This window comes from Myotis myotis, unplaced genomic scaffold (assembly GCF_014108235.1).
Source record: "Myotis myotis isolate mMyoMyo1 unplaced genomic scaffold, mMyoMyo1.p scaffold_m19_p_3, whole genome shotgun sequence".
Classification (NCBI taxonomy): Eukaryota; Metazoa; Chordata; class Mammalia; order Chiroptera; family Vespertilionidae; genus Myotis; species Myotis myotis.
Window position 1 is genome coordinate 12,623,197 of NW_023416335.1, and position 14,373 is coordinate 12,637,569.

At 35.3% G+C, this 14,373-nt stretch overlaps 1 protein-coding gene across 1 annotated transcript in view; it reads left to right on the forward strand.

Annotated features, from left to right (window-relative positions):
• The window catches only part of SGCZ (sarcoglycan zeta), a 194,999-nt gene that overhangs the window by 165,650 nt on the left and 14,976 nt on the right, over positions 1-14,373 (forward strand). The window contains exon 5 of the mRNA XM_036300921.1: positions 10,566-10,638. Coding sequence (XP_036156814.1) covers positions 10,566-10,638 — 73 coding nt within the window. The remainder of the gene's footprint in view (positions 1-10,565; positions 10,639-14,373) is intronic.

Sequence of the window (14,373 nt, forward strand, 5' to 3'; positions counted from 1 at the left end):
GAAAACTCTAAGACATTATTTTGTAGCTCAGAGGGCCACCATCTTTAAAGATAGTTATGTGTGGTGCATAAACAACCACATCCATAAACTACAGGGTGACATAATAGCACAAGAGCTTTTAAAATCTCTGGACTTGTACAAAGCTTTAATGGCTATTATAATTGCTCTAAACATGATGTGAAGGTGTTCATGGCAATCATGGTTGGGAATGCCATGAGTGTTCTTGGTGAAGAAACTTCATTATAGACAAAAACAGTGGTTAGTTCTAGTAAAAACCAGCTAATTCTTTCAATTAATTAAAAGTCATGATCCCAACCCTCTTATGGGTAGAAAACAATCATTAACAAATGAAGCTCTCTTTGTTTATCTATTAGAACTCAGTGAATTCACAGGAACAATCTAGAACATCAAGAGGTAAAAAGAATGTATCTTATAGAAGACAAAGGATGGTGGGAATTTATTTCAGCATTAACACATGTGCTTTCTGATGCCTGTGTAGCTGCCTGTTCCCTCTTGCATGCTATTATGAATGCCACACTATCCTGTTACTAGAGGAGACTTATTTTTTACCTGAATTTATTACTAAATGAGTGAAATAATATAAATTAGGGCAAGTTGAACGTATAAAGGTTCCAGTTTCTGACTCTGTCCATATCTTCAAAGATACTCCAAACATGACAGGTGACCCATAAATGTTTTAGAATCAGTTAGATATCTGGAAATGAGAAGAAAAGTCTAACTGAATTGTGTTTGGTGAGATACCATGTTAAAAGTCTTAGCTGTGTTCACATGGCAATGTGTATAGATTAATCATATAGCTCAGGCTTATAAAACTACTCATATAATTAGTATCTTTTTAACATACAATTTTTTAAATTTTTTCACAATGAAAAATATATTGTAGAAAGTCTCAGATAAATCACTAAACAAATGTAATATCGACAATCAGGTACCGTCTCTTTGGACATCTTCCCTACTCATTTTTATTTCCATAGAAATCATTTTTATGGCAATGTATCAAAAGTCCTAATGAGGAAAAACCATTAAGAAATAAAAGTGCTGCTGAGATGAGCTCTATCCCTGTGCATTCCACTTGGTAATGAGCAGCATCGTGCACCCACTGGCAATGCAACCTTCCCACTGGTGATTTACAGCAGTAGAAAGCCCATCTTACTTCTCTTCAGAAATCCATAGAGGGGTGAAGAACTGCAGAAAAAAATAAGACAAAAAAAGAGAGGCTGGATTAAGGTATTCATTAATTTTCCCAAATAAATCTGAGTTTATGTGCAACTGCCAGATTTTTAGATAACTGAATTTCCACAAGGATCAGAAAAGCTTATATTGAATACTAGAAATCATGCACTGGTTGGGTCTGTAGTGGCTGAGGGCTACTGGCCAGGGCCTCCCTCCCTTCCCACGGCCGGCCTCGCCTCCTGATAAAACTCCCAGACAACTCCTGGTCGAGGGGACAATTTGCATACTACACTTTCATTATATAGGATGGTGATGACGTTAAAAAAGGAAAGGGTTACACAGAAAATGTGCCTGCTGTACTATCCATACATTAGGTACCATGTCCAAACCTCAGAATAAAATATACCACTAGCTTAAGTGTATCAGAGTTGAAAAAGATTACTTAAATGTGGTAAAAAGGTAATTCATCTAGGGATCCAGTCTCGTTAACTTTCTAAATTTCATAATGCATTCATCTCTTATGAAGTCTATAAAAAATTTAACCATACAGTTTATTTATCAAGTTATTGCATTTTTATATTTCAGTTTCTGTTAGAATGTTTATAATGTAATGATAAATCAACTCAAACATAACTGCCTTTTAATAAATTTGTGACAGTAGAATTGGATGATTATGTTTTCCTAAGATATGTTTTGGGTGGCACTTTTTCATTTCGGGTTTACTAAAGGCCTCAGATGGGTATTTTTTTCTTATTCCTTTAATAATTACTAAAGTCATGGGGAAAAGAATAACCTTAGTGATTATAAACCTTAGGTTTACTTATTATTTCCTGAAAAATATATATCCTCAGAGTGAAAAAAGCTCTGTATAACCATTATAATTATTTTTGGAGGTGGGAATTGGAAAGAGGGCTTATTTATGTATCTTCCCTAGAAGTTTCTATCAAGCCACATATTTATTCTATTTGAAAATAATTTATTTCACTTATTTTTCTTTACTAAAAAACATGAAAAAATTAATAAATGAAGAGCTTCTTCTACCCTATAAATTAGAAACATAAATGTTAGTAAAATCTAAGCTACCTGAAAGTTAAAAAATATAAGCAAGAAAGGACTCTGCTTTATTTCTAATACTGATCAACTTAAGTCTAATTTTCTTTATTAGTTACAAATGATTTACTTTTGAAATATACTTCATCTTGGAGAAAATAGAGTTATTCTAATACATTTTCAATATGATCACTAAGTATCTTTCCCATGGTCTCTTTTTATCTTCTGAAATCGTCACAAGTGGAGGAGACAACATGAATCGGCATCATCTGAGGGTAAATTCCTGGGGGTGTTTTTATAATCGTGAAAACTGTGACTGAAAAGTAAAAACAGATTTTGAAATATCTTTTTGGAAATCTTGGCAGCTTATTCTCCAGTCTCAAATGATCAATATGGTGTGTTTGTGTGTGTGTGTGTGTGTGTGTGTCTTTTTTCCATCAGAGAGAACAATTTAACAACATTGTTTTTCACATTTTGTTAGAAATATTAACATTGGATAGGCTTATAATAACAGTTTCAATAAATTCACACTATCCCCCCAGGATATTAATAAGTTGATTTGTGTTAAAGTATGAAACAAAGAAATATTCTAGGAAACTGAAACATGTTTTGCAAATAAATTATAAAATAGAATAATTTTAAATTATTCTTCTTTTATTAAGTTTTTACTCTCATTCTTTCCTTTATTTACTGATCCTCAGCTCTATATCAGAATCAAGGACTAACACTAAGTGTACAACATTGATTAAGACAAAATCCTTGAGTTCAAGAAACTCATATTTACCAAGTATGCGTTTAAAGCGTATAGCAAAGCTTTCTCATGTCACATTGTGATAAATGCTGCACCAGTAATTTTCAAGGAGCTGGAGAAGCTGGACTGAGGGAGGAAGGGCAGCAAGGGCACAGCATATATTTCACAGAGGCAATAATCTAGAATCAGATCCTGAAGAAAGAGTAGAGATTGCCATCCAAAGGGAGGAGGGGTGAGGAGTATGCTTGGAAGAAGTAATACTCACGACAACCCTTAAACTTTTCAAAATCTCTAAGAGTTGTATTGTCACTGAAGTATATAATGCATATAGCTGCTCAGGGGTAAGTCCTACCAAGGAATTTGTACTTGACTTCTTTAGACAATTGGATTCTTGAAGTATTTCTAGCGGGAATTACACAGTCGGCTTTGTGTTTTGGAACATTATGTGGCAGCGGTATGGAGGAATAACTGGAAGAAAATAAAAGTGATATTGAAGTTGTAGAAAGAGATAAACTAATAAGGAAGTTGAACAAGAAAGAGCAACTCAGTATACTTCCCCACTTTCTGACTTGAGTGTTTTGGACATGAGTGTATCATTACTCAAACGAGGACCAGAAAGAGGAGAAAACAGTTTTCAAAGAGAAGGTCCTTAACATATTGACCCTTATCAATATTTATTAATTATCTCACCTATGTAAGACACCATGTTGTTCACAAGAATTCAGTTGAATACAAGGGCTATGCCTTTGATTTTTTTTTTCTTTTTGGGGAAGTAACACATAATTTACTGTAAATTTCAGAACATATATGATAGGTTCCAAATGAGTGTTACAGGTAGTAAACCCTAAATAGGCTCAGAAAATGGATGGATTACAAGTTACTTTAGCAGGTGGCAAACTTAGTAAAGAGAGTCCATAGATGAGTAGAGGAAAAGGAATCTAAGTAGATGGATAGATGGGGTCAGATTACAGAAGTCTTGAATGCAGAGGAAAAGCAGGATCCAGGTATAATTACAGCTTTTTGTCCAGATGAGGCTCAATCTAGCAATGTGTAGGTTGTACTTTGTGAAGTTAGCTGGAAGCCAGAAAGCCACTTAGATTATTAAAATAGCACAAGGAGAAGACTTCTTTTCTTTTAAAAGATAATGATGCTTTCAGAATTCAGAGGAACTCATTTTAATGGAGTAAAAGAAATGACAGTTAATAATTTACTTTGCCAATATGATTACTCCATTCCTTCCCCCAAATAATTTTCTATAGATATGTAAGGGAAATCTCATTTCCACTTGTATTTAAGGAGAATTGAGAGAGTTATAGTATACATGCTTTGACATGTTTGAAAAAAAATCATATAACTGTGAGTTAGAAATTGAAGCACCTTACTGATCACATTATTCAGAGCTTAATTTTACAAATAACATCCAGAGGGCTTTAAATACTTGTCAAAGATCAAAGAATAAGCAAGAAGCAGATCTGGGAATAGAATGAAAGTGTTCCCTGTCCAATCTTTGACTTTACCAATTTAAATTTGGGGCGAAAGAGATTTCAAATTAAGGAAAAAGAAAATAGAGTGTGAAACCTTCCAAAGAATTTGAAATACTCAGTAGCAAAAGTTCAAATTTGAAAATAGGAATAAATAGGAATCTTTCTGGCCCTTGAGATCTAGATGAATTTACCCTTGAACCTCACCTCTAGTGTAGGAATTTAAAATGCTGCCTAAGACTCCATGGTCATGGCCAGAGGGCAGTGGACATAAAAGCTCATGTTCTCTTAACCCCCTTAGCCTCTTGGGCTTGGATTCCTCTCCTGTTGTCTTTTCTGTTCTGTATTGATCTGTATGTAAGGCTTATTCCCTTCTTTGTCCCCCTTCAAACAAAGCAAAACACCTCAAAAATATAATTGATCATGGTAGATTTTATTGAAAACCTGAAGTCAGAAGGGAATCTCATTTGGCAAACATCAAAACACAAAACTTAAAAGTAGAATTTAGATATTTCTCTTTTTTAATATACTAGAGGCCCGGTGCATGAAATTCGTGCATTCCGGGGGGTCCTTCAGCCTGGCCTGTGCTCTCTTGTAGTCCATGAGCCCTCGAGAAATGTCCCACTGACGACTTTGGCCCACTCCCCCTGGTGGTCAGTGCACCTCATAGCGACATGTCATTCTGCTGTTTGGTCGATTTGCATATTGACCTTTTATTATATAGGATTATTATTATTATTATTATTTTGCTGATTTCAGAGAGGGAAGGAGAGGGAGAGAGAGAAGCACCAATGAAGAGAGAGAATTATTGCTCAGCTGCCTTCTGCATGCCCCCTAGTGGAGATCCAGCCAGCAATTGAACTGTGCCCTGACCAGGAATTGAACTGTGACCTCCTGGTTCATAGGTCAAGGTTTAACTACTGAACTATGCAGGCAGGGTCACTTCTACTCCTCTCTAGTTTTCTTTCCCAGAGGGAAAGGTACCCCAGTCTTTCTTGGTTTCTCTAGTCCCCTGCCATCTGGCTTGTCTCTTTTTTCTTCTTCATTCGAGCACTCCGGAATAGCAAGCCTTCTGTTCCAGGCCTTCACCTCTCCTTTCGAGCCCTTTGTGACAGCATATATGAGGCCCTAGTGAAGGCTGAAGGCGGCTCCCTTCCTAGGCAGTATTCTACCACTATGTTCTTCATCCGACTTCCACACAATGAAAACAGTCACTTCCTCAGCAACATCAGATAGACATATTAATGAATGTCTATATTATGCCAGGTAAAATGCTAGGAAATACAACTACAGAATGAAAAAGGCCCCTGATATCAAAAAGAATAATAAAAAAAGATTTATAATTTATAAAGGGGCTTTCAATTTAATGTACCAAAGAATTTATATGCATTCAATAACACAGGATCAAACTTGAAGGGAATGAATAAATAGAAATATTTTTTGCTCCTTTGATCTAGATGTATTTGCTCTGGACTCAGCCCTATTCCGGGGTGGGAATTTGAAATGCTATCTAAGGTTAATTGAATTTTGATTATTTAAAGTCTTCTAACAATCTTATAGATTGGATCTGGGAGGTAGTGTGGCTAATACTTACTCAAATTTCTCCCCTTAAGTTCTTAGAGCTAATTGCTATGTTGGAATTTTTACCAATTCAACCAATGACTAAGATTTCATATTGAAAAGAGAAATAGTTCAAGGATCAGTTATACACATACTAGTAGAAGCCAAGCAGGGATACCACTATGCTATTAAATATTAGCTTTAATATTTAATAGAACAAGGTATCCTGTTCAACCCTTCCCTTAACTCTTGCTTTCATTTTTAAAAGGAAAGTAAAACCTTGGTAGAGTTCAGGACTGTTTCACCTACTTCAGTTATTGATATGATGCATTTCTATTATCTCCTGCACAGAGAACAAATCAGTTTAACACACAGAAAAGTCAGAGCACATTTTCTCAATATTTTCAACATTAGGATAGAGTTCAATTAGAAGTGAGATTGTGCCAAACACAGCATTTCATTTAGAAGAAGCCTCACTGAGTGCTCAGAGCTTATTTGAGCATTGACTGATCTTACCTAACGCCTGAGCACCTGCATTGGGGGATTCCTCAATTTACTAAATAGCATTTTGTTTAATAAAATGTATTTTCTATTTGACATTTAAGAATGTCTTTACAGTGTCTAAATTTCAGATTTCAAAATTCAGCATGAGGCTATGGCATTTTGAGAATAGAGTGACCCACATTGGGCCATTACCTCTGCACACACAAAGTGTAGATCTTCTGTGGCTGACGTTTATAACAGGGGGGAATTAAGAAATACTGAATCCTTACAATGAACCAGGGTACATTTGCATCCTATTTAAGAACAACCTAGCTTAAACTGTAGGTTGGCATTACTATTTTAATTTTTGTCAGAGGAAATGGATGTTTGGAGATATTAAATAACTTCTCAAGGTCACTTAGGTAGGAATGAAGAAGCTGGGGTTGCTTCCTACATCTGCTCATGTCAAAGTGAGCAGTGTACACGTCAGAAAACCTGACGGCCCGGATTCTAGCCTCGTCAATGAGGTATTTTATTTCTCTGACAAGATCTTTCTCATTATTCAGGTGTTCACAATATATTATCTACTTATGTTAAAAAGTTATTATCTTCTTATGTTAAGAAGAACTTTCTTCTTTTCAGTTACTATAAAGTTAAGGAAGAACCTGGGAATATCAAATGTTTTTTATTTCCATTTCTTATGCTGCCTGTTTTGTGGCAAATGACTTCCCTAAGGATATATGGATGCCAACAGGTCCATAATGAGTAGCTTAGAGGATAGTATTTACAGTATACATAGCCACATAAGGAAGGATGTGTTCATTTAATTTTAATAATTTTGTTTTTTTCATTTTTTTGTGGAGTGATACTTTATGTTGAGCACTTGTGAGATCCTAGCTTATGCCTTAAACCGTCTTTAAATATAAAGGAGAAGCACATTCTGTATATACTCTTTCTCCTTTCTAGCAAAACATTCTATGCCACCCTTATTCTTTTATTTTGAAACCAAAAATTATCATATGAGTGAGATCCAGGACTTTTTGACCCTGAAGTTTGCTGGGCTCATTTTTCCTGACTGTTACAACAGTTAAAAGTCTATGTTTTCCCTAAGTCTCATAACATCACTTTCACTTTAAGGTATCTGAAATATCCTTTAGCATCTAATGTTTAATTAGTCAATAAGTGTAAATACATAATAGTAAATGTCTATACTATTTTCCTTTTTGTCCTTTTTTTCTCACTTCCTTTGTTTTCCATGGTTTCTATAGCCTACAATGTGGGATTCATTGCGCATTCTTTCTTTTTCTAAAGTGAGAATAAGTCAGATCTGTACTCTTTGTACCAAAGGAATGTTGATGAATGATTCAGTTAATTTTGAATTTCATATAAGCAACAAATTATTTCAGTATAAATATGCTCTCTTCAAATATTGTGTATTTATTCTAAAAATTATTTAAAGTTTACCTAAAATTAAAATTTAATTGGGTGGCCTATATTTTTCAATGATAAGTATCTGCGTCCTATTAATAGTCAAACATTTCCCAATCCGTGGGATATATACCTTTTTCCTTTTGAGTTTGTTGTGTGCCTGGCTCAGGTGGTTTTTATCCTACTTCACTGATTTCCTTGTAAGATTATCATTGTTGCTTATTAATTTGGGCTCCTTTGGCTCCTTCTGGGCAAAGTTGAAAAAGATGAGAGTAATTTTCTCATTATCTGGAGGCCTGAACTTAGCTAATTATTTTTCATTTTATTCACTTTTCAATTTAGCCCTGTAGGTGGTATGATTATATGTTTATTTCCTCAAGAATTATTTTTTAAATCATTAATAATGTTCTATACTGACACTTTGGAATTAGGACCTCTATCAGTTTTTAATCCTCCTTGGTAAGTTACACTTTGGATAGCAGTCTACTCTCCCTTTCACTGACATATTCTGTGCTAAATTACTACATGTGTCATTCTGTATTTGAAAAGCAATATGGCTACTGTTCTTTAGTTATATTTCTGCTATCTCATCTTGGAAGTTTACAAAATTTGAACTTCACACATGCGTCCTTTTGGAAGTTATATTTTATTTTTTAAATGCCAAAGTAGTCTCCCCTTGAGATGTGCAAATTTATATTTTCGTAATAGTTGCCCATATAACAGTGTACACCCTACAGAGCCTCTTTCGGGGGGAGAAGCACACCAAAGGCCAGTTAAGAAATCAAAAATGCCAATAGATTTTTAGCTCATAAATGAAAACCTATAATCTTAGAAATCTACTACAGCAGACCCTTATACATTTACCCTTAGAACCGTAATATAGACGAAACCATAGTGTAGTCTTTGAAAAAAATCTCCCCTCTTCTTTTGTGATTCGAGATCAAGGTCTGCATTGCTGTTTTATGTCCATGGAGGATTCATCCGGTGATTTTAGTATATTTCCTTATATAACTACTTACATTCAAGGCATCTTAACATTAGGTGTAATTTCTAGTGGCAGCTTCTTCTTTGGTTATTGAGCCAATACATTTATATTGTTCTTCACAATAAGCAGAAGCAGCTTCATTTTGTAGGTTTAAAATTTGTATTTTTCAATGGCATTGTATTATTAAGCTAGTGTTGATGCCATTGATGTAACAGACATAGCATTCTTACACCAAGATATTTAAAGATTATTAAACCAAAAGAAGATAACCTTTATTCTGCAAGAAATAATGTAAAACATTTATGTGAAATTACAAAAGAAAAAAAGAGATTTTCTTCAGCATCATCATCTTTTAAAAATGTGTCCTGCATTTAATTTTTGAAAAGGAAAACCATTCTATTTTGCTCAGTTAAATTGTGGAAAAGCTCCGAGAACCCAGAAAAATCAAATGGAGTCAATAAATGAAAGCTTCAATTGTTAGAGTGCAAGACCTCTTCAGATAACTATGACCCCCCCCATAAGAAGTCAACTCTCATAAAACTAATTCAAGCTATTCATGGTCTTAGATAGAGCCCTACTTCCAGCGAGGTCAAAGGAAGGTGCCAGTCCTTTGCAGTTTGATGATCATTCTCATCAAATGTGGGAGCTCTATGTGGGAGAAATGCTCAAGGTCCAATGAAGTCCTATGCCTTTAAATATTGAAGAATGTACTATACTGGAGCTCTTCCCATTTTCATTCATGTTCTACTGTTTATAAAAAGACAGAACTGTATATTGTTGAGACAAAAGAAAGTTAGATAGATAAGAGTGGGATCATGGGAGGAGAAAGTAAAACTGGAAACCTAAGGAGGCAGAGTTACTAAGGTACCCCAACTGGGTGGGTGGGGAAGGAAGGGTGAGCAGAGAGGCATGGATGTATGAATGTTGCTAAGACAGACAACTTGCAGATAACCAATCACAAGGTAGTAAGGCATAGACACCAATCCCAAGGATGTTGCTAAGGCAAAATTCTTTGAAAAGACCAATGAGGAGCAAGCAAGGCTGTCTCCACCCCCTAAATTAAAAGGCACGCTTCCACTCAATGAATTCTGGTGGGAGAGCACATTCCTGTGCACAGGTGGCTTATGGCCATGTGGACCTCAACACATGGACAAATGGACCTTATTTAGTTTAGATGTTAAAATTCTCCTGACTGTAACAGAAAGGAAGCTCTGGACACTGGCCTGCTCCTGGAATCCCTTGACTTCATTCGATTTTGGGAAACAACGAACTCAGACTTAAAACCCCCATTTTGGTTTTATTATGACTTATTCTTCCCTCAAATTCACTTACCTGGGAAATAAAAGAGGAGAAGAAAATGGGTCTTTGTTCTTTGGTAAAAGGGTAAGAATTCTAACTCAGTCTGAACTTTAATAAGTAAGATCATCTTACAAGTGGTCAACACGGGGACATTTAGCTTTGTCCTCCAGTCCTGCACTACCTTGAACTCTTTTTCCAATTTTTCTCTTAATTTCTGTGTTTCTATTTACTGTTGTCCCATGTTTGGAAGCATATTTGATCCATAAAAATAGAACTTAAAAACAGTGTATCTGTCCACTTGCTTGTATTGACATGGGATTCATGTTGCCCTTAGGTACTGAAGGAGCAGTATTCGGGCACTCAGTCGAGACACCGCATATCAGAGCAGAACCTTCCCAAGACCTCAGGTAAGTTCTGGCTCTTACACCTGCATTATTGTTTTCACCACTGTTGATCATCCTCAATATATAAAGAACTAAAACAGAAAATATGCTACATGCCTGTATGAAGAATTGACATTTGCTGCTACATGGTAAATAGTCAAGTAATGAATGAAAGACAAGAAAATATGTCTTTTATTCTAAAAAAAAACAACCATCTGTATATTGTTTCCAAATAAACATACAATGAATGTATATTTGGAGTTTGGAAAAAAAAAGGAAAAGGCAATTTTAGCGTAGTTAGGAGGAGGACTGAGAATCATAGACTTGCTGGAAAATCTGTCATAGGCAATGAAATATATGGTGCATAGGCTTAAAGAATAGGGAAGCAGAGATTAGGAGAACGCTACTAAAGGTTAGGGAGTGTTATGTAAAGGAAATAACAGAAACAAATATGGATAGTAATCAGGAAAAGGCAGAACTTAATTGCCCTATGATGGACTCATCAATCTAATATTTCCAGTGGAATAAGCTGCTTCCTGTTTTTAAGAGTCACAGTTACATGTAAAAGCTCTCACTACTGAGAAGATTGTGAGATGGCAGTATTATCAGAAATTCTCCTGGGGGAATCATGGCAACTGTTGATTAAAGTTAAAATAGTAAAAACCAGTAATGGATCCATGGATGTTCTCAATTCAAAAAGTCATTTAAGCTTTAGGAATAAAATACATTTTAGTCAATTTATTGTGGTGATCATTTTATACTATATACACATAATATATCATATTACATACCTTATACTAATACAATACTATATGTTGTTTAAAAAAATACTTTACATAATTAATTTTGGATGAGCAAATTACATTCTAAAGTGCATTTGCTAGGGTATTTTTATAAAATATCAACATGAAATATTGCTATTTGGGACAATATAGATGGGCCTTGAGAATATCATGCTAAGCAAAATAAGTAAGTCAGGAAAAGCTAAGAACCATATGATTTTACTGATATCCTATATAATAAAAGCCTAATATGCTAAGTGCCCAATCGTCTGGTTGGCTGTTCAACCAATCAAAGCACGATATGCTAATGATATGCTAACCACTCGCTATGACGTGCACTTACCACCAGGGGGCAGATATTCTGATCAGTAGGTTAGCTTGCTGCTGGGGTCTGGCCGATTGGGACTGAGCAAGATGGGTCAGACATGCCCTGGAGCCCTCCCACAGTCCCTCCCTGGCTGGCCAGCCTCCCACATCCCTCCCTGGCCCCAATCGTGCACCAGAGGGGTCCCTTGGCCTAGCCCGAACTCTCTCACAATCCAGGACCCCTTGGGGGATACTGGAGAGCAGATTTCAGCCTGATCCCACAGGCCAGTCTGAGGGACCCCACTGGTGCACCAGGCCTCTAGAGTGGGATATAAAACTGAAACTCATAGACACAGATAGCACTATGGGGGTTTTTAGAGGGAAGGTGGAGGGTTTAGTAAAGGGTAAAGGGGGTCAAATACATGGTGAGGGAAGATGATTTGACTTGGGTAGTGGGCATACAATGTAATATACAGATCATGTATCATAGAAATGTAGACTTGGAATCTATATGAACCTATTAACCACTGTCAACCCAATTAATTAATTTGAAAAGGACAATATTGATATTTTAAAAATAAATCAAATATTACAATTATATGTAAAGTTGAATCAAAGTATCTACCTGAGAGACTTTGTCTTGAAAACGCTATAAAAATAGTAAGAAAAAATGTTATTTCATAAATATCAGCTTTAGCCCTTCCCATTTTGATGAGTGGGGACAATGGCTCAAGTGAAAATAGAAAAATAAAGTAGAAAAATATTAATGCCAAAATAGACATGCTTTCAAAAGTGTAAAATTTTCAGACCTTTATAGTTCTATGATAAAATTTCCTGAAGAACTCGGTTTCTCACTAGTAGAGTAACCCAGATTGAAAGAAGCTACTTAACAATAACAGAAGGTGCCCTCTTGCTGTGATGAAGGTATCTATAATAATGAAAGCGTAATATGCAAATCAACCAAATGGCCAAACAGTGGAACGACCATTTCAACAACCTTCTGGACGAAGCTGGGGCTGCGAGGGCCAAAGCAGCCACTGGGGCTGCAAGAGCCTACCCTTGCACGAATTTCTTGCATCAAGCCTCTAGTTTGTTTATACGATAACCATGACAATTATTTACACTAGGCCAAACCCCAAAGACTTAGAAGGATTGAAGACTATGTGTAGTGTCTCATAGTGTGTTATAGTCTTGATTTATGACGCTTTTCTCAGGAATTTAACATTTTTGTGTAATTATTACTGTTATCCCTCTCCACCTAACGAGGTTGCAGGCTCCATTAGAACAGATATGCATCTTCTTTGCTTATTACCTTTAGTTCTGTAGCACCCAGCACTGTATCTCACACATTATAGTGTCTGATAAGTATTTGTTCACTTGAATTACTGAAATTTAGCAAAACTGAATACTGAGGACTACTAAGTGCATGTATATAAGAAATGTGGCAGCATTTGTTATCCTATTGCTAAGGCACATTTAACAAACACTAATTTCAGTTGCTTTTGAACTGTTTTAATATAAATATCAGAATTTAATGATTCATTCAATAAAAAATTTTAAAGTACTAAGTTCTAAAAGAAACATGTTTTACTTCTAATATTTTAGTAATTATGTACTCATTTTTATGCTTTGTTGTTAGGAAAAGTATATTGCCCAAAGAGGAATAAGAACCAACTGCTATTTTAATTACCTTGCTGGTATGTCTCAAAATTCGTAAGGGGAAATGTGGATGAAATTATATTAGTATACAGTGTACCTAGTTTTTAATTTTCTAATTACTCATCAGTGATTTAAAGACTGACTTAAGCTAGGCTTATCTGCTGCTGCTAAGAGCAGATTGGCAACCCCCAAGATGAGTGTTACTGATCTAAATTCCACAACTGAAACATAAGCAACGCACAGTAGTGATGGGGTTATTCAGTTATTTGTGTGTGTACTGAAGATTAAAATTAGAGTGTCTGAGATCTTTACAAGTTTTGCTGACAATTTTCCTTTCAGGGCGATAAAAGCACTCCTAGTTGACACCTAATTTTAAGCAACAAGGTGGGATGGTTGGGCAGGTAATTAAAATGGTAATTTGGGGAGTAAGTAGACAGGTTGCTTTTGCTTTTGTCAAAAATAAAAGGCTTTAGAAAGGAATATCGCAAAACATTTATTATAGAGTATAGGTAATATTTTGGTGTAGAAATATAGTAGATTTATATAATTTATTTATTCAACAGATGTTTGATGAATGCTTAATATGTGCCGAGTTCTGTGCTACGTTTCCATGTTCATTTTAAACCTACACATGTTAGTTTTCTTTGAGTTTTTTTTTTTTTAATTTCAGGTGAAATTGTTTTACAATAGAGCCTGTTTTTTAAAAAGCTAAAAACAAAACAAAACATGCTGAATGGTGAATAACGAGATAATGCCATATTTGCCTGGGATAACTCACGTATGAATGTTCTTCCTTTTATATTTTTAAGTTAATTTATAAGTAAAATATTACAGTTCAGTAGGGTTTCTGCACTCTATGGTGAGAAGCAATGAAATCCATTATATAATGTGCACTGCCCAAAGATTGTTTGAATACAAGTTCCATTAACTGCTCCAAAAATAAGACAAGAATCTTGACTTGGAATCAGTAAATGAGTTTAATATTTAATGATGTAATTGGCATCTTTTCATC